Source organism: Nesoenas mayeri (genome assembly GCF_963082525.1).
Source record: "Nesoenas mayeri genome assembly, chromosome: 10".
Lineage (NCBI taxonomy): Eukaryota > Metazoa > Chordata > Aves > Columbiformes > Columbidae > Nesoenas > Nesoenas mayeri.
The window spans coordinates 8776613-8797647 of record NC_137560.1 but is presented as its reverse complement, the minus strand read 5'-3'; the positions used below and the strand labels follow the sequence as shown (position 1 = coordinate 8797647).

General features: G+C 55.3%; 1 protein-coding gene across 1 annotated transcript in view; it reads left to right on the top strand.

Annotated features, from left to right (window-relative positions):
- Positions 1–21035, top strand: part of CACNA2D2 (calcium voltage-gated channel auxiliary subunit alpha2delta 2) — a gene marked incomplete at both ends in the record, with an annotated part of 213966 nt that overhangs the window by 173994 nt on the left and 18937 nt on the right. Inside the window, 4 exons of the mRNA XM_080350688.1 lie at positions 8533–8577; positions 15638–15776; positions 19632–19763; positions 20011–20068. Of these exons, the coding sequence (XP_080206814.1) occupies positions 8533–8577; positions 15638–15776; positions 19632–19763; positions 20011–20068 (374 nt within the window). The remainder of the gene's footprint in view (positions 1–8532; positions 8578–15637; positions 15777–19631; positions 19764–20010; positions 20069–21035) is intronic.

The following is a 21035-nucleotide window of genomic DNA, read 5'->3' as shown; positions in this document are numbered from 1 at the left end:
TGCTATGGAAGTCCAGAGGAAAATGAAGCAGGAGCAGGAGCCTGAGCAGCTGGGAGGCGACCGCCAACAATCGCTCATGATCCATCTCTATGGAGAAAGTTTCTTTTTTCTCCCTTTTTTTTCACCTTTCCCAGCCGTGCACCAGCTGTGCTGGCCTTTCCAAAGGCGTTGAGTTCAGCATCCTGCTTCAGGGTCTTTGCAAAGTGCTTCCCCCTTTCCAAACTGCTCCCCATACTGTCCTGCTGTGTCCTTGCTCCATGTCCTTGCCCACCCTCAGGCCGCCACATGTCCCAGCCAGGCCAAGCTGGGGCCATGTCCCCTTGTGTCCCCAGAGCTCTCCTGCAGGCCGGAGCACTTTCCTTGGCCGAAAGCAATCATAGAATCATAGAATCATTTTCGTTGGAAGAGTCCCTCAAGATCATCGAGTCCAACCATTAACCCAACACTAGCACTAGCCCATGTCCCCAAGGACCTATATCTGCATCTTTTAAACCCCTCAAGGGATGGTGACTCCACCACTTCCCTGGGCACCCTGTTCCAATGCCTGACAGCTCTTTCTAGGAAGAAATTTTTCCTAATATCCAGTCTAAACCTCCCCTGGCGCAACTTGCCCCATGGTTGGCCATGCCATGGCACCAGTGCACCCCTCACATTGTCTCTCTGTCTCATGTCACCCCAGGGCTGGGTGGCAGCTCAGAGTGACACAGTGGGCAGGGACAGGGGCACAGCAGAGCAGGCTGCAGTACAGGGCTGGTGTGTCCCCCTACATAATTTGGAGGGGAGAGAGGCCATGTACTTCTCCCCCCGCACAGCGAGGGTCTCTGGGTATGTGCATCCACCCACTGGGAAAGGCTAGTGGAGGCCTGGAAAGGAGAGAGCTGCATCCCAGTGCCATGGGATGGGCTCCCACCGCAGGACTCTGGGATCACCCAGCACTGGTGTGATAAGAGACCACAAAAAGCTCCCAGTTTGCAGTGGCATGGCCAACCAGTTTTCCCAGTAAGAAGCTTCTGGTCTTGGGCTCGTATCTGGGGTCTGCAGGGCTCTGGGTGCTGCAGCTGAGACAGTCTGGCTCTGCTTCATGCAGAGCCACAGGGATCTGTCCCTCAAGGCACATCAGGGCTGTCCCCTGCTCTGAATGTCCTCAGCCATTTCCCCCAGCTATGGCAGCAGTGCTGAGCCCCCTGTGCAGACCGTCCCCAGCAGCAGATGGAGGTGCCAGGGCTGCAGCCCACACCATGATGCTATTTACCAGCTCTCCATCCTCTGTTTGCCACCCTGCTCAGGCAACAGACCTACAAAATGTACCTATGAAAACGCTGGAAGGTCACATTGAGGTTTTTGCTGCCATCCTTTGTATCCGTCCTCACTGACAAGCTGCCGTGCTGCCCGTGGGGCGTCCCAGCCGCCACCCTGTTCTCCCAGCTCCTCTCCACCTGCACACTCCACTTTCCTCCAGGGTTCTCCAGTGCCTTGGGTGCTTTTCCAGACCTTCAGCCCCATCCCAGCACCACTGGTGGGGGCTCAGGTGTCCCACACCCCCACAGCACACAGGAGCAGTGGCTGTGTGACCGGAGAGACGCTGTCAAAGGCTCAGGTCTGTGCCACCAGCCATGAAACAAGTCCCAGGGCGTTGTCATCACTGTGTGTTGGTCTGCTGGGGCACCCGAACTTTTTGTCCCTTTAAGGGACACTCTAACGCTGCAGAGAGCCATCCCCCCATTTATGTGTGCTTGGCAGGATTATATAAATTGCCTTTAAAAGTTGACTTCTTTATAAGCCATTTTCTGCTTCATAAAATGTTTATTACTGTTGTTTTTCTCACAGTTCTTCTTCCTCACTGCATTTTCCATCGCTAGACTGGGAAACTCCCCCCTTCCTCTGCCTGCTGCCCCACTGCCTCCCACCTCTCCCCACCTTTCGGATGCTGGAGGTGGATGTTAGAAGGGTCAGAGTCCAGCATACCCTTTCTCCCTGTGAAGAAAAAAAATAGCTATACATTGAGTTGTGGATGTAAGAGCTGCTGGGAATAGGGTTTAACTGCTGGGCACAGCACGGATGGTTTTGGGGTGTAGAGATGTGCGTGAAGGTGGCAGAGGGAGCACGAGCAGCCCCACACCACTGCCCCTATCCATAACGCCCGCCTGCAAGCACACAAGCAAACAACAAAGCCCAGATAATTTCAAGCTCCATTAGAAACGAAACTCTGGGGAAAAAAGGATCACTGTTTGCTAAATGGGGAAGGACAGGAGGAATAACAGAGATTTCACTCCCGGCTGCCTGAGAAAGGTGAGGGATAAAGCGGGGGGAGGTGGCGGCAGGGCTGAGCGCCCCCCCACCCTGCACAGCCCTGGGTGCCGCATCCCTCCGGGCGCAGGGTGATGCCACCGGCTGCTCCACCCGGCATCACCGCGCTGTGCCCAGTGCATGTCCGCGGTGGCCGGGCACGTCACGTGTGGGCAGCGGTGGCTATTCCTGTGGGTTTGCTGTGGCGATGTAGGCAGGGCTTTGTGTTCAAAGCGACGGTAGAAGGACGAACGCCAGCTCCTTATCCCCCTTTCATTTTTCTCCTCCTTTAATTACAGATCCTACTTATCGGCCAAGAACAGAAAGATTGTCGCCGTAACCTTGCACTTGCCCTTGTAGAAGGTTTACCTAAAAAGTTAGAAAATAAAATCAAATACTCTAATTTGCAGTCATCTTGCCATTTCAAACCCAGTTTTCATTACAGCACAGAAAGTGCATTGAAGCTGTGTTTATAACCCCCTTTTAGATAACAAATCACATTTTCTTTTGGCTGGCGAGTGTGTAGAATTGATATTTTTTTTTTTCAGTTTAATGGGTTTGTGTGTTCAGGAATGATCTCCATCAACTGAGAGTCTTTATTGTGTTTGATATAATGTCAGCTTTCATTACGCTTGGAGAATTACTGTGTTAAAGCACCAACCTTGCTGCAGCGCCATTCTGGCCGCAACACAGAACACAAAAATCATTCACAAAAACCCCATGTTGGTGCAGTTCCCTCTTAAAAACTAAGGATGGGGTTCGAGAGGGCTCCCCTCACCTCCACTCTGCAAGATGGCCAGGCCACCCGTGGTGGTCCAATGGGTGTAGTGGTTTGGTGCAGGGGCTGCCAGCTTTCCTCCCAGTGCTGCCATCCCATCCCATCCCATCCCATCCCATCCCATCCCATCCCATCCCATCCCATCCCATCCCATCCCATCCCATCCCATCCGTCACCAGCAAGGCAGGGGGTCCCTGCCACCCTCTGGCTCTGGGTGGGTGCTGGTGTCCCCACGGTGCCTGGGTGCAGCAGAGAGGAGAGTCAGCTGCGTCTCATTCAAGGCAGGCTCAAAGGAGCAGGAACAGATGGGAGATGCGTGTAAAGAAGAATAGTCAGAGAGGCGTCATCAGATAAAACATCTTACTGGGGAGATGAAAAAACTGTTGATGGGTCACTTAAATATTTCCCCAGCTCTGTCAGAGAGGCAGAGGGAGGAAATTGCTTTTTAAAAAAAAGATGCCAAGGCAGATTATGATGGCTGTTCCCACCTGTCCTGGCTAACATGTTCAGTCTCTGTGGCTGGATGGGATGCGAGGGGCCTCGCGTGGCGAGGGCAGCAGGAGAGGCATGGTCCCCACCAGGTTCGTCCTGGGTCCATCTGACAACCCATGATGAGTTGGGCCAATCATGGATATTTTCCTCTTTCTAGGGACTGGCAAAGGATTCATCATGATGCATATGGACAAGGACAGCTCTAGCGCTGTGGAAATAAAGGGTGCAGCCCCTACCAGCCACTGCCTATGTTTCTTATGATGGCCAGAGCCTAGCGTGGCTGTGATTGCAGGGAGGAATTTCTCCCAGGAGTTCATCTGGTTCCTTTGGGAGCCTGTTCCTGGCTGTGGCCCTTGCACTGCCCCATGGTAGCTGTTGCAGAAACACTTTCTTTGCCTTGTCACACAGCTGAGAAGGCTGCTGTGCTTCTGGTAGGACTGGGAGACCTTGGGCTGAGCCCTCACCTGGCTGAGAACTCCAGCCTCAGTTGCCAGCTGAAGCAAACTGGCCAGCAAGGATCCATCCCCAGGCATGGCCATCAGCGCATCCCATCCTGCTCCTCCCGTGGGCTTGGCAGGGGCAATGCTGCAGTGGGAACACGCTGTGTCCCCATGTTTGTCCCCTGCTGTCACTTGGCCTTAGCACAGACGTGAGGCTGTGGGTGCTGCAAGCGCCATAGGATCTGCGGGAACTGCAGGGTATCTTCCATACAAAAGGTGCAACTATAAGCAAAACCTGTTGCTATTTCTGTGTGCTTAATGGTTTAGGAATGTGGATAACTCCCTAAATATTCACTGCCTATTTTAAGTGCTGATGGCAGAGGAAAGAGCTATGGGTGAGCTGAGCCACCGGTGCTGCACGGGCACACCAGCTCCTGTTGCTGTCCCCACCTGCTGAATTGCCCAGATGCAGATCCCTTTCACCTGGCTCATCCCCACTTCGGGGTGCCGAGGGCTGGGATGCTGGCCCTGCCTCCAGCGCCATCCAGCAGCTGGAAGATGGGCAGATGCCAGCTTGGGATCCACTTTGTCTTCCCCACCACCCTCCGACTTCCTCCCAACTGCCTGGAAGGCAAACTGCCATGGGATTTGGCTCTTCCAGAGCCAGTTAAATCTTGAAAGAGATTTCCTGACTGCAGAGATCACCTGTGCCACTCAAAGAAATGAAAGCCACAGCTGGAGGGCTGCGATGGACCAAAATCAATGCAGTGCTGCAGGAGCTGCCTGCAAAATCACCCTGAGGAGCTGCAGCATCCCCAAGGCATGCGATTGGCAGGGTGACCCTTACAAGATGACAGTGAGTGACCCTGGGGAGGACAACAGATCCACAGGAGAAGCATTAGCCAACTCGGATGACCCTATAGAACAGCTATAGGGGCGGAGCAAGCCATGGCCCCTCTGCAGTGTCCTTGCCGGCTATGTATCCTAGCTGATGGGCCAGAGCAAGCAGCTTATCTGCCCCTGGCAGCCCCTTCTGAGGCTGTTTCAGGGTGGTGGCAGCTGCATATGTGTCATGGTTTGATCAACACATCATTACACTGCTGACTTGGAGGTTTGGTCCACGGCCCCTCTGTCCTGACATCACCAGGCTGTGGTGAGATAGCAAAGCACTGACCTTTCCAGCATTATTTTTAGTTGCTGTAATTGTTTTAGGTGAAAAAGAGACCTGTGCGAATGCTGTAGCAGGGAGGGGTGTCCCTCATCACCAACCTGAGCCCCCCATGCCCATCCTTGTCCTGGGTTTTGGTTCAACCCCAGTCTGCCCGTGCCAAAACAGAGTCTTCCCCTGAGCTGCTGGTAAGGCTCCAGCTCGCAGCTCTCCAGAAGTGTACAGTCTGGGTTTCCTTCATTAGCTTTTTGCTTGTCATTTTGGTGTAGATTCAGCAAAAGAGTGGAGCATGGGGCTGGTAGGGGAGGGCTCAAGGAGGATCAGCAGGACACAGGGTCTCTGGGGAGACTCTGGCACATGGCATCCCTGGAGCCCCATCCAGGAGGTGCCACCTGGGTCAAGCCCTGGCTGTGGGCTTGACCAGTGACACTGAACTGTAAGGGTTTGGTGCAGGCACGGGAGTTGCTTAGTGGCTTTGCTGGAGAAGCCCAGGCAATGGCTTTAGTGGCATTTGCAGATTGGGCTGCAATTGCACTGAACTCCAGAGTCATTTCACCATAACTTGCACTGAGGGTTCAGGAGACTGAAATAACCCTGTGCTTACCCACCAGCGGCACGGTGCTGCTAGTACCATTACACAGGTGCCATTTGGCAATTACTGCATGAAAAAACGGGCAGTAGTTGACAGGTCATCAAGGAGCAGCACCCAGCATCCTCCTCCCCTTCAGCGTGAACTGGTGAGTGCTTTCTGCAGCTCGTCTGCAAGAGGCAGGACAATGTTTTGCCCTGAAATCCCTTGACATCTTCACCTCCTTGTTTTCTTTATTGGTATTTATTCTGAAAGGCTCTAGCAATATCAGTGCTATTTACACAGGCAGGGTGCTGGGTTTAACATGGACTGGAGGAGAAGGAATAGAGGATTACGTCAAGAAGGCAAGCATAGCTTAAAAAACAAATATCAGGGAAAGGAAATTGTAGGGCCCCTTGTTGCCTTGCAGAAGACCCCTGGAGGGTCTCCGAGGGCTCTGTCCCTCCTTCCTGGAATAAATTCCCACCAGCTCCACAGTTTAGGGACATAGATGCCCTGCTAGCTCCCGTGGGCTCCCTCACACGCCATGATTGCCCCCGCATCCACGGGCTGGTGATGAAGAGAGCAGAGCTTGGCATAGGGTCAGCATCACAGGGCCAGGGCCATGGTGACACTGACTGTCCTACATGTGCCATCTCATGTGCAATCTCAGCGGTGGCATGAGAGGGGCCGGGATCTCACACGGCTGCTCCTGGGGTCATCAAGGCTTGAAAAAGTGCATGGGAAGGGCTCTGTGATCCCTAGGGACACCAGTGAGAGCGATGTCCTTCCAGGAGGTCTGCTTCCCGTACCCTGCCGTGCTGTGCCATGGGAGCACTGGAAATTGTGAAAACAGGACCAGGAGACCAGCATCACCTTGCCACCCTCCTCCCCACTGCAGGAGTGGGGCTACCACATGTTGGAGGGGATTTGAGGTTTTAGGAGGAGCGGATGGAAGATAAAATGAATAACAAAGCACCTTCTGGATGGCTGTTGTTAGTCACACTCACTTCTGATTAAAGATCATTAAACATGAAATTAGCTCGTTTGTGTTACGGGTCTCCCGGGGGTTCCTTTAATTAGGAGGTGCAGATGGCCAGGGACCCAGGGAGACACAGCGCCAGCGAGGGGCAGGGGCAAGTGCGGGGCCAGGAGCGGTGCGAGGAGGGCATCTGAAGAGAAATTAATTCTTTTCTTTCCCTTTTCTTGTTGTTGTAAACCTCTCAGCATTTCACAACAAATGACAGATAATTAATAAGTACATTCCCTTAATGGCTAGGCTTTTTAATAGCAAAAATTGGAAGATGCCATGTCTCTGTTTGGTTCACTTCCCCCTCTTGGTGCTGCCGTATCACTGTGATTCAGGTCACAGAGCCCAAGGTGGGGACTGGTCCCTGTGCCCAGGAGGATGCTGAAACGGCTCTTCACAATCCTCATCCTAGGGGACACCAGCCCCACAGACTGCCAGAGTCTGTCCCCCTGCCACTGGTGCCTCCAAGAGAGCAGCATCCACACTCCAGAGGCTTTTCCGCCTCTTGGTGGTCTTCTTCTGGAGCAGCCACAGCAACAGACAGCTCTGGGCAGCAGGATTGTGGCTCAAGGATAATGCCAGTGAGGGGTTGGTGACTGCCAGCTCCTGGTGCTGCCAGGGCAGCAGAGCGGGTGGTGCTGGCTGCCTGGCGAGCCGCTCCGACCTGCTGGGCCCTTTCCCTGGCACAAGCCCATGGCCAGGCTGGTCTGGGTGTCGTGGTGCCACCGGCACAAACCATGGCCAGGCTGGTCTGGGTGTCACGGTGCCACCAGCCCCAGCACGAGCCGGTGGCCGAGCCGAGTGCCGCAGAGGCAGCAGCAGAGCAGAAGCAGGGAGGACAGGGATGCAGTGAGCGCTGTTAAGGTTTTGGTAGGGTTTCTGTTCTGCACTCAGATTACTTTCCTTGTTAAACAATGACAGCAGTAATCGTGCCAAAGCACTGCCGGTGCGTGCCGGGGGAAGGCTGGTCTGTGCGGTGGCTGCTGACGGCTGATTGACAGACATGTTACTGCTGCGATGGCTGCTGGTGCGTCTGCATCGCGCTTGCGTCCCTGCACGCAGAGCAGAGTCTCCGAGTGCCCTTTAATTACCCCTTCTGATGGCACACGGAACACTGTTGTGACAGCATTGCTGCTCTCCAAATTGCCTCTTTAGGAGTTTCAGCAGCTGCCTGCTTCCTGACGCCCAGGGAAGAGGAATCTGAGCAGACCTTTCTGCCTAAATAGTCTCTAAATACCCTAAATTAATGACATGCATTTCTCCGTGGAAGTGAGGACCTGTTTCTGTGTGCAGGGATGGGAGCTCTGCCAGCTGCAGGGCTTCTGCCTGCCACGCTGCCCATGCCCGCCTGTCCTGCATCTCCCAATGCAGCGGGACTGAAGTGTCCTGGGCACGGGGACATGGTGCAGCCTCGCTCCGGGTGGCAGTGCAGAGACCGCAGTCATGCCAGTGGCACTGTCACAGGGCTGGTGCCTGCAGTGGAGGCCAAGCAGGGCCCTGCGCTGCTGCGGTTTGGTAGCAGCATGAGCGGAGGGAAGAACGCCAGGCGATGGCAGGTCCTTGGAGAGTGGATGAGGGGATGTGGGCTCCTGGCTGTGTCCCAGGGACAGCATGGGGTGGACAGGGTTCAGTCCCCAGCAATGTGCGGCTGCCAGCATCATGGCAGATGTGCTGAGGGGGTGAGCGAGGGACATGGAGGGCAGCGATGGGGACCCCTCTGCCATCCCTGTCCTTGCCCGGCACTGACTCGGCTCTCCCTTTTCTCTGCAGGAGGAAGACATTGAGTACTATGATTCCAAGGCGGACACCGAATACGTGAGTACTGTCCCTGCTGCACCACTGGCAAAGTCACTGTCCCGGCCCGGGGCTGCCCCAGCACCATGCCAGGGATGCATGGCACAGCCTTTGTTACAGCCAGCTAACGAGGCTCTGCGATGGGCATCGACCCGGCCCACAGTGGCGTCTGTCCGCCGGCCCCGGGCTCAGCCACAGGCAGGTGGGCAGGTTGCTCTGCTGCCTGCAGAAGTTTCTAAAATTAAAGCTGACATCTGAAATTCAAATGAAGAGCAAACCTTTAATTAGAGACTGAATCTAATTCTCTGCCCCCACCCCACACAGCCATCCTGTGATTTCTGGCAATCAGTTCTCTAAATACAGACCCGACAGCTCCGCTCTCCCGGTGCTCCCAAGGGGGCTGGCATTTGCCAGCTCCTCCGCGTGTTGACGGTGACAGTGACGGCACTCAGGTCTGTGCTGTGCCGTGTGCGCCAGGAGCTCCACCGTCAATGGCTGCTGCCATGTGACACCCCACTTTGCTGCAGGTGACGGATCACCCTGCTCCTACATTGTGCTGTACCATGAGACCCTTCCAAAATGGGCTCACTGGGTAAATGATGCTCTCGGCACAGTGCTGCTGGGGAGTCAGTGCAGTGCGGTGTCCTCAGAACTCATTGAGAGCCCCAAGCAGAGCAGTATGGGGGTTTAGGGGTGCCCAAGCCAGCATCGGTGCCCCATGACCAGTCCTTGCCCCAAGACAGAGCCAGCAGCACTTGTGCCATCAGAGGGCAGTACCACAGCAAGAGGGGAAGACCAGCAGCACATGGTGTTGGCACCAAACTACCCACAAACCACATGGCTTCATCTGAAAATAACAGTTGGGTGACCCTGTGAGCCTTCAGAAGGCCCCACACAGAGTGGACAGGAGGATCCAGGCTTGATGGGGTCCCACCAGCTCAGACAATGTGCCCTGCACCGAGCTGTGGCTCTCCTGTCACTCTGCCTTGGAGATGATGCTCCAGAGTCCCCAGCTCTGGAGGATGTCCCCCAGGCTGGAGTGGAGGATGAGTGACTTTGAAGCAGAGTTACTGAGAAAACACCACTGTCATTGTCCCCAGCTGGTGGCAGCAGGAACACTCCTTGTCAGGGGAAGCCAGAGCCACAGAGAGTCTGGGAGGTGGGACAGAGCTGTCGGGGAGGTGCTGGGACCAAAAGGGAGGAACCCGGCTTTCCCAGGCAGGTGCCCCTGCTCAGAGTCCTGTTCATTCGGATCAGAGGACATCTCCTGTCCCTTTCCCAGCCAGGGGGAAGGTGCCAAGGGAGGGAGAGGAGTGTCCTGCTCTCCATGGCCTCTCCAGAGAGGATGTAGCTAATGTGCTTAAAAAGCATTAAAGCAGATTTTGGATAGAAGCAGCGTAAAAACTGGCTGGTGGTCAATGTAGAAGGAGACAACCTGGGGGGCAGGGCAGGTCCCTTCCCAGGGCATGAGTCCCGGGGACAGATGCATCCATCAGGCCAGGGAGGGGACAGAGGAGCTGGATGTCCCCATGCCCAGTGTTACCTTGGCTGATCCCGGCTGCTCGTACCCAGCTGGTGTCAGCAGTGGCGATGGGAGCTGCCAACTCCTGGCTGTTGGCTGTGGCTTGAGACATTTCTACAGGTGAGGGGCACATCCCTGGTCATGTTAGGCAGGATTAGGAAACAGGAGGCATCTCCACCTCAGAGCTGTGCCCACCAAGCCCCCCAGTACCCGGGACACCTGGGAGACACCATGTACCACAGCGTGGTCCTCAGACCTTCCCCAAGGGAGGTGGAGTGTCATCGGGGAGGAACAGCCTTGCAAATCCGTCACCAGCCACACCAGCTTCATTACTCCTCTGGGGAAATATCAAGCAAAACTGAGAGTGTGCTCTTGCCTGAGGTTTGTGGGTTCAGCAGGAAGGGCACTTCCCCATCAACACGGTTGCTGCATCCCAGTGAAATCTCAGCAAATTTAATTCCAGCAAAAATAATGGAGAGAAAAGGAGATGCTAAAATAAAAAAGGAGGGAGATGATACCTGAAGGTCTGAATGGAACTAAATACCTCACTTTCCATCTTTTCTTCATTTAGCTTCAATTTTTGTATTTAAATAGAGCAGGATCTAGCTGAAATTGAGTTAGTTCTGATGGACAATGCCTATTCAACCTAACTGGGGCTTATTCACAAGCCTTTACGCCAGCTTTATGGTAAGAAAGAAATGAGCTTCCTATTCATTTTGCTTGCACCTCAGCTCCACTATCTTCCTAAATAGATTTTGGATTTCCAAGTGGTTTTTAACAAACGAGAACATCAGAAAATGTTCCTGGAGGTCCCCAAGGCTCTCAAAATGTTTGCAGAAGCAAAGTTTTCACCGTTCTCCCCTAGCAAGGGCTATGAGGTTTATCCAGGGAGAAGTGTTTAAATCAGCAGATGCACACTGATCACACGGGTATCACAGGCAGAACAATGCAGAAATAAAGTGATTTTCCATCTTTAGTAGTGTGTTCATGGCAGGGGATGATGCTTAAGTCACAACTGAGGCCAAAATCCCCTGGGATGTGCCATTCTCTGGTGGGAGCTAGTGGAGCCTTGCCCAGGACCACGGTACGGGCTTCGTTTGCTGCTTCACATCAGCCAGGAGCTGTTGGTTCCCAGGTTGTAAAGCGGCAGAGAAGAGGTTTTGCTCTTGCTGCTCCTCCTGTGGTCAGAGAGCTGTACCTGGTGGCATTACAGCATCCATCAGGGCCTGGCAGCCATCCCTGGGGACATTGTGCGAGCCCTGGTGCTTGTCCCTGTCCTCTCTGCAAGTGATGAGAAGTGGGATCATGTCGTCTTGTCCCCCCCAAACCAAACATCATTGCTTCTCTCCTGCAGGCAGATTGCAGGTGCAGGTAGGGCGCACCCCGAGCTCAGCCCCCCAGCACCCACCTACCTGCTCGAGGTCCCTGTGGGGTGACAGTGACACCAGCCTCAGCACCCTCCGGCACTGGTCCCCGCTCAGGAGCTGCAGCGAGGAGAGGGAGGAGGGAAAAAAGAGCCCCAAAATGTCAGCAGCAGATGAAGGGTGTTGGAAAATTTAATCTTCCAACTTTCTCCACTAATGTGACATTTGGATTTCCTCCTGATAAGCTATCAGCCCCAGAAGTTTCTTTCTTTTGCCTTTTTTCTTTTTTTTTTATTTTTTTTCCCTTCTTCTCTCCTCTGGCTGGTAATTTAAAAATAAATGGTCTAGAAAGATCTCTAAACAGTACCTTTGGCAAAGATTAAAAAAAGTGAAGGGGGATAGGGGAGCAGGCTGGCGGGAGAGGCTGATTGTTATTTATAACCTGGGCTGCTATAAAAGCAGGAACGTGGCTGGAGAACACACCGTCTCCCTCCCTGGGGTTAAATTGCCGCATTTCAGGAAAAGCTGAGATATTTAAGAAGGAGAAAGGCCTTTTTGCATGAGTCTGGAGTTTCTCAGCCAGGGGGCTGGGGGCTGGCATTTATATTCATTATTAGTAGTAATCACGGCATGTTGATGTGAATATTTCACTGACTTTTCTGGACTTAGCATGGATGAGTGTCCCTGGGAAATTTAAAAGGATGTGTTGGGATCTCAGTGCGCTATATTCTTGCTGGGGCATGTGAGGGGCAGCAGGTGGGATGCAGGAATGCTGCTGGGGGGTTGCAGGAGCTCTGCAGGTGCCGGAGGTACCGAGGGGAGCACAGTGCGGGGAGGCTGCAGTTCCTCGGCTTCTCCAGAGCTGCGAACACCCAGCCGGCAGCCCATCGCGGCCACTGCGAGCTGGATCAGCCACACGTGTGTCATTGGTGCTGCCGGTTCAGCCGTCATCATCAGCTGTGACGGCTCGTTCCCATGGAGATGAGTGATGAACGGGGGTGTCTGCATCCGTAGGAGCTGCCTGGCCAAGGCATCACTGCTGCGCCAGGTCCCATCCCCGCTTCGAGCCACAGCTCCAGACCCCAGCACTGTTGGGGACCCCTTGGCAGTCCTTGTGCTCCCCTCAGCCAGCACCATCTGGATGTGATGAGGGCAGGTACTTGTTGAGAGCGTGGCAGCCTCCAGTAAAGCTGTTGCGTGGTGCCACTGGTGCTCACTGGGTGTTGGGGCATCTCTGGGTTTTGCCCCCTTCCGTCATTTTAGGAAACTCAAGAGAAAATGTTGTGACTGGCAACCCAGCTGCTAAAGCACTGGAGGTGGCAAAAGCTCTTGGCGTGTGATGACTTCTTGCTGAAGCAATAAATACATATAATATTGATATATTACCATGGAGTCGTTTTCTAATGGTGTGTAGCAAATAATATATTCAAACTGTAGCATCTATTTGTGTTACGTTGTACATATTGTAACAGATAAATAGATGTTTCCAAGTTCTTTTGAAATGTAATGATGAGAAATGCTGCAAAATCTGGCTGGGGGCCTGCTGAGATGCTCGCAGTTAAACCAGTGTAAATCCTGGAGAACCTGAAGCATCTTCTCCTTTGCTCTAATATAAATTAAATGCTGAATTTCTTCCTCCAGCCTTCCCAAGGTGCTTCCGTGTAGCCCCAACCTAGCACTAAGATGCTCCCAGCACTGCCTGGTTTTACCTGCCTTCATCTGGGTGGAAATGACCCTGTTTCAGGGGCCAAATTCAGCCTGTCTTACACAGGAATAACTCGATTGAGGTCGGGAGATTTGTGGATAAAGGATAAATGTAGCTGGGATAACATCAGCTCTTTTCTCAGGTCTGTTTGCCGTGCAGGTGTCAGTGATGCATGAAGTGTCCCACGTATAGATAGCTGTATATTTGTCTCTGAGATCTATACACGTGCCTCTTTACAGCTACGTGAATGAGCGCAGCCAGACAGCGCCCAACCTGGCAGAATACAAATCAGCCCCTTAGAAGTGGGTGATGAAATGGAATAATGATAAACAGAGGTGCAGGATGGGCTGGACCCAGGCAGGGTGCCCTGATGATTTGAGAAGGTGAGGGACAGGGAGGTGTCACCAGGACTTTGCTGGGCTTGGAAATAAAGGAGTTAGGCACCAAAGTAGTTTTTGGTGCTGTAGTTGCCCTCAGGTACACGGCTGCATCCTGTCTAAAACCTGTTTTCAGCAGGGGCCTCTAAATCACCGGCTGGTGCTCAGAGAGTTTGGCAGTGACAAAGTATTATGTGTGCAGTCACTTTCCCCAGGGACCCAGAGCCCCATGTTTGGGGCTGGACCTGCTCTCCGGTGAGCCCACAGCCTGGCACACATCGCAGCTTTGCAGAGGGTCCAGCAGTCAGTTTTGTGCCTTTTCTCTGAATTTACATGAAATTAAGAGCATAATCTGGATTTCAATCTTGGCAACATGGCTTAGGAAAGGTGGGGAAGGTCCCTGCCCACCTCCTGCTTGGCTACTGCAGCTTTAATTGAGTTCAGCGTCTTTCTGGGCAGCTGGAGCCCCCACACGGGTACGAGCACGTGTTTACACTCACAATCCATTGGCTGGAATTAAAGCCCAAACATTGCATGTCAATCCTGTTACTCTCCTGAGCTGTGGCGAATGCTTTGGCCACCCCTCACAATGTCAGGGGAATGTCACCACCTCGGTGGCTGGCTGGACCTGGCATAGGGGTGGTGGTATCTCAGTGTCATCTGTGCAGGGGAAACAAGGAGGAAGCTTGGATAGGTTTTAAACGAGCTTCGTAGTTTATTTCCGAAACACATCATTTTCCTTTAAATACATGACTTTTCCCATGAGAATTCAGATCTTTTGTCCCCTGGGTTTTGCAGAGAGGAGCCTGGCTGGTGGGAGAGCTGCTCACACTGGGCCATCAAGGACAGCAGGATGGGACCCTCCCCTACCCCTTGTCCCCACAGGTGCCAGGTTGCTTTGCCATAGGACATTGTGGGGCATCCCTCCCAGCAGCATCGCAAGAGCCCTGCTTGCAGCTGCTCGCACCTCCAGTCATGTCTGCTGGCGTTTCTGCAGGGCTGATCTCCACTACCACAATCAGATAACAGCCTTACATGGGCTCAGAGAGGCACTTCCTTGGATGGGGGGCACAAAGGGAGAGGCACCAAGCTGCTCCTTGAGGGGAATTCGCTCCCTCACCAGGCAGCTCAGCAGCCAGATGCCCTTCTGCTCTCCTGCCACCCCTGCCCCTCTCACTTCCACAGCCAGGGCCATGGGAAGGCAGCTGGAGCCGTGCTGCACACCAGATCAGGCTTGGCACATCCCTGCCCCTCTCTTGCCTGTCCCTGCCCATGGATGGAGCAGCCAGCTCCGTGCTCAGCCCTTCTGTAGTGGGGATGTAGTTCCAGGGACACAAAGGGCAGATACTGCATCCTCATCCTCCTTCTACCCCGAGCATCTCACAATGGCTGCAAACCGTGGCCGCTGGGCTCATGTCGGGATGCAGCAGCCTGGAGTCAGCACCTTCTCCTGGGCTTCTTTGCTCCTGGCGGCATGGTGGAGACGATTTTTCCCAGAAAGGCCGCCCCATTCCTCCCACTTGCCCACATGTCCCTATGCTGGCTCTAGCCCTGCCTGCAGCCCCCCAGCTGTCCTGCCTGCACCGCTCAGTGCAGCCCTGCCTGCCGGGGGTTCTGCCCCCCTGCCATGCTGGCAGCCAGGCCCTGGGGAGAGAGGAGGGCTGGAGAGGTGAGGGAGCGCATTCCAGCACCGGCAGCGGGGAATTTGCCGTCTCTCCACCATAATTAAATATTGTTTGCATTGCTTATTGACAGAACGCTAAGCTGCACTCTGTTTTAATTTGTTCTTTGATAGTTGCCTTTTGCCACTAATTGATTTTCAAGGCTTTTTTGGGGGGTTTTGTTTGTTTTTCTTTTTTGTCTGATCTAATACTTACCATATTACCAAAGCCAGGGAAGCAATGGTACCTGGTGCTTGCCGTTGTGCCCACCCACTCCTGAGCCCCGCTCCCGTGTGCCACTGGCACTGGCACAGCCAAATCCAGCATGGGAGCCATCATTGCAGGTCTCTGTGGGGGGAGCATTTCGTAATGGGCTGTGGGTGGCAGCATTCCCAGCGTGTGTCCAGGGCTGGCACCCCTGGGTGACCTCACATGCTCTTCTCCTTCCCCAGGACGATCCTGATGGAGAAGAGATTGAGAGGGAGAAGTCCAACTCCTTGAAGCTTGAGTTCACCGATGATGCCAACTTCAAGACCAAGGTTAACTATTCGTATGCTGCCGTGCAGATCCCCACGGACATCTACAAAGGCTGTGAGTGCCCCCTTCACCCGCTCTGCTCCTCTCCGTGCTGCCATCTTGGGCTCAGCCTCCACTTCTCCTGTTCGGGGTGCTGCAGCCCCAGGGACCATCACCCCGGAGTGTCCCGCCTGGGTCTCGGTGCCAGGGCAGGCTGGCTCCCAGCCAGGCAGGCACTGAGAAGAGGCAAAGTCACCATGTCAGAACACAGGTGATGTGTCCCTTCAGAGGGACCCTCAAATAATAAGATGAGAGGAAATTGCCTCAAGTTGTGCTGGGGTGGGGTTAGATTGGATATTAAGAAAAACATCTTCCTGGAAAGGGTTGTCGGGCATTGGAACGGTCTGCCTGGGCAGGTGGTAGAGTCACCATCCCTGGAGGGGTTTAAAAGACGTGTAGATGAGGTTCTTATGGATGTGATTTAGTGCCTCAGTTATGTTATAACGGTTGGACTCTATGATCTTGAGGGTCTCTTCCAACCAAAATGATTCTGTAATTCTATGAAAAGCTCAGTCAGGGCCCAAGAGGCAAATCAGTGGTCAGGAGCTAGGGAGGGATGGAGAGCAAAGGAGAAATTATAATTATGGCAGAGGGTAGAGCTCAGTTGCGCCCATGTGGCCATGACCACCCCTGTAGAAGGGCTCAGCAAAGCTCGAGGAGGTTCAAAGCAGGAGCCAGGGACAATCAGAGGGATGGAGCAGCTCTGTGTGGGAGCAATGACAGAGGTGTCAGCTCCCAGCTGGTAGGAGACGGCACTGAGTGGTGGGAGAGGGCCAAGCAGGGCTGCTTCCTCGCTGCCTTTGGGCTGATGGGTTCTGAAAAGGGAGCAAAAGCAGGTGAAATCCTGCCAGCAGGCAGCGAAGGTGTTTGCAGGACAGTGCTATGCTGCTCTGGGGCAGCACCCGCTGTCGGGAACATGCAGGGGGTGTCAGCCCTGTGGCCGTGCCTCTGCGCTGCCGGAGGGCACGGGGTGCTCCTGAAAGGGGGTCCTGGTCAGTGAGGCAGCCCAGGAGTAAGAAGGGAGGGATGGACGGACAGATGGATGTATGGACAGGTGGGATAGGACCTGCCACACCACCTCTCAGTCCTCACCGGGAGGTGACACAGACCCTGAGCTTCCAGAGCTCTCTCCTGCCTCACCCTGCCGCGGTGGCACATGGTGACAGTGGGTCTCCATTTCCCTCTAGTGGCTGCTCTGCACGGAGCTGGGGACTGCTCCCAGCTGGAGATCATCTTCCAGCATCCACGGCCGCATCCAGCACCCAGCCCCAGCCCCTGCTGTTGGGGGGTGCCCCTTGTCTCCCCACACTGCTGAGAGCACCAACATCCCACCAACATCCCGGCACCCCCTTGTATGGGTGGCTCTTGCCAAGGGCTCCCAGGTGGTCATGGTGGTGACAGGGGCTGAGCTCGCTTTCCTGCCCTGAGCGGTGCTTTCCCAGTACACGGGCTTGTTACCAGCGAGGCTGTGCTCAGAGCTGCATCAGTGCGATGATTTCGCTGCGGCGGCAGCAGTGGATTAGAAATTTGCAATTAGTTTTATTGCCCAGCTAGTGCAGGCCAGGCAGCTAATGAAGCACGTCATGGAGCGGGGGGGGCAAGCAGGGTGGGCTGCGTGGGATGAAATATTCATTACTCCTCACCCCTGCTCTCCAGCCGATGCCACGGCTGATGCCCTGCCATGGCCACATTAATCACTCTGCTTGGCCGTGAGATGAGAGCAAATTGGAGATGAACATGCACTGGGGACTCTCAGCTGTTTGGAGAGGAATTCGGGAGAGGGGATGGGGTTGTGAGGGTCCCCATGGAGGGGACACTCTCTAAAAGCCCCTTCCCATACAGGGTAAGGGGACACAGCCATGGTCACAGAGGTGCATGGGCACAAGGATCAGACCATGCCCAGCCACACCAGGGTGCTCTGAAAAGCTGGGGTGCAGGGCAGGGTGCGTAGCTGCTGCTCCCCAGAGAGCGGGTTTGGGGTGTGGGCACAGGGCCACCTGTGTGCCCTCTTCTGTTGGGGACACCGGCAAGCGTGGCCAGTCCCCACAGAGCCGTGGGTGAGGAGCATCTCCCCGGCAGGGCCCGGCAGAGAGGCACTATCACTGCCCAGCAGCTAATTAAACCACTGTGGAGACGCCCTCCGCCGTCACCCCTCACTACACACACAAATTACATCCTATATGTGTTTTATTTACTGTGCCATTTTTAATTAAATCTGCAATCACTTGCTGGTGGGGTGGGGCTGGGCTGGGCTCACCCTGATGGGGACAGGGATGAGATGGGGACAGGGACAAGATGGGGACAGGGATGGGAGCGCTGGCAGCTCTGGCCTCGATGGAGGGGGACAGGAGCCATCCTGAGCATGGACACAACCTCCCATCCAATGGTCAATAGCTCAATGCTCTGCACATGAGAGCGTGGCACTGAGTTTGTATGCAAGGACAGTGTAGGGGTTGCACCCCTACCCAGGGGTGGTATAGGGGCTGTGTATGTTCACAGGGCGGGTATAGGGGCAGCTTTCATGCACAGGGATGTATAGGGGCTGCATTTGTTTGCAGGGATGGTTTTGGAACTGTTTGTTCACAGGAATAATATGGGGGCTACATTCAAGCGGAGGGAGGATATAGGAGCTCCATTTGTGCTCAAGGATGATATAGGGGCTGAGTTTGTGTGCAGGGAGGGTATAAGAGCTGCCTTTGACACCAGCGCGGTGTGGCTGACGGGCGCCGCAGGGCTGGGTCTGCAGGTGCTGCTGAGGCTGTCAGGGATGCGTTGGTGCCCAGCATGGTGCCCAGGCTGCTCCTGCCAGGCAGGAGCCTGGCAGCCTGCTCACAGCCCCTTCTACTGCGAAAAACCGTGTCCCATGACAGAGATCGTCCTAAGAGCCCAGATAACAGAGCTGTGTGTGGGCACAGCGCTGAGGAACGGCCGGGAGACAGGGATGGAGTAAATCACAGTTTGAAGGCACAGCTGCCCAAGGGAAGAAGTCTTCTCCAGCAGTGGGGTGCTCTTGCACCCCAAAAATGCATTGAGGATCCCCAGGAAGGAGCAGCGCCTGGCCTCGGGGGGCTGCCGCTGCCCACTCCTGCCTACAGTGGCATCGCTGCCTCCTCCCGCCACAGTCCCGGGACAGCCCAGCATGGGCTGCTGGAGGGCTCCCCGGTATCTGGGGTGCCCTGAAGGGCCCTGTGAGTGCAGGGAGGTCCCGCTGTCACCGAGGCAGCCCCCGCACTGGCCAGTCAGCTCCATACCTGCCTGGCCATGCTGGCCCCCCCAGCTCTGCCAGCCCTCCTCGATTAATCACAGGCTGGGCCTGCCGGCAGCTTATCTTTTGCTTTAATAGCTGAATAATTTAAAAGTGCTGTTTGCTGGCATCTTAATTGCTTTTGCGTCAGGTGCAGGTGCCAGTGGTAATGCAGAGCAGAGCCTGGCAGGCTCTGTGCAGCCCCGGGGGACACAACCCCTTGGTTTCCCAGCTGGTGGCTGTCCCCAGGGAGCGGGGCTGGCACGGTGGCAGGAGGGGCATGTTGTCTTCCTGGGAAGAGGGTGAGATGGCAGGCTGGCTGTCCCCAGCAGCAGCTGTCCCTGCCCCAGAGCCAGGGGATGGAGATGGTAAGTGCTCAGGGGAGCCCCTGGGGGTGGCTCCAGTCTCTGTGCACGAGGGACAGCAGGCTGATGCTGGAGCCCTGGGGGAGTGAGGGGGCAGTGGGAGCAGCTGCAAAGCTCCTGTGGACTCCTCCATGGGAAGGGGAGAGGAGAAACACCACCTCTCCCTCCCTGCCAACATCACAGGGACACTGTGGTCCCTGTCACAGCAGCTCAGCTGCTCCCCCACACCCACCCGCCCACCCTGGGCTCTGTCTCTTGCAGCCACCGTCATCCTCAATGAGCTGAACTGGACGCAGGCACTGGAGGATGTCTTCATCGAGAATCGGAAGGAGGATCCCTCCCTGCTCTGGCAGGTGTTCGGCAGTGCCACTGGTGTCACCCGCTACTACCCTGGTGCGTGGGGGGGCGGCTGGCTGGGAGTCGCTTCTCACTGCGAGATGTGGGCGAGCATCTCCCAGCACCGGTGCTGGGGGCTGTCTGGCACATGTCTGGCACTGTGCCAAAGCCCAGCCGTGTGAGCTCCCTGTCAGAGCCTGCTGCTTCCTCGGCCATGGGCATCCCTCTGCCCTGTCCCCTGCATCCTCTTGTCCCCTGCCCCAGCACAGCCCCACCTCGCTCACCGCCTGCCTTCCCCCCACAGCCACCCCGTGGAGAGCCCCCAATAAGATCGACCTCTACGACGTGCGCAGGCGGCCCTGGTAAGGGGGTGCAGGGTGGGGAGGGGGTCATTTCACCAGCCCTTCCTAGCTGGGAGCAGCCAGCTCCCTCCCCTTTTCATGTCACACATGGTTGGCATTGGCAAACGGACACCATAACACAGGCAGGGGCATCTGAGCTGCAGCTCTCGGTTCCCTCTCCCCTCCCCACTTCCTGGGAAGGTAGAGAGGGATGGAGGGATAAATCCTTGGATACAGATTGAGCATGGAAAGCTGCCCCTCACCCTACTCCCACCTGCAGCTGCCAGCACTCTGTCCCAGCCAGAATTCCCATCCAAATGGGAAAACAGTCAGCTCTCAGAAACAGCGAGCTGGGAAGATGGAGAGAGCAACGGGCAGGCGGTGCCAGGCTGTGGTCAGCGAGAGCCACAAGTGGCCATTTTGCCACGCACCCAGTGAGGCGGGATTGAATCGCGTCCCTTCAGCCCAGGCTGAGGTCTCAGCTCGGCAGCACTAATTATGCTGCTGCCCACAGGACTGGGGAAGCTGTGGCCCCATCCTGCCTGTGGTTGGTGCCTCATAGTACAGGCACGGGGAGGACAGCGGGCACAGGTCTCCAGCACACACCTTGGGAGCCCTGAAACCCAGGCGACGACCCTCTGCCCATCCCCTGCCCTCCCCCTGCCCACGCCGGGAACTGCCCCTTCTCCTTGTCAGAAAATTAATGGCCCTGCTACTATGGCTAATTGTCTTTGATTGCTCCATATTAATTATTAACTGCTCTCTGCCAGGGCAGCCAGGTGGGTTACTGGCAGAGAGGAGACTGACAGGCTGTTTCGGGGCGGGGGGGCTGCTGATGTGTGTAGCTCAGCTACCTGCCCGCTAGCCAGGCTGGCCATGCACACACCCATCCAGCCACGGAGCAGCAGCAGCCTTTGCGCTTTGGGACAGCACAACCCCAAGACACCCCTTTGGCGTCCTCCCCTGTCCTGGCGCTGTGCGGCACACA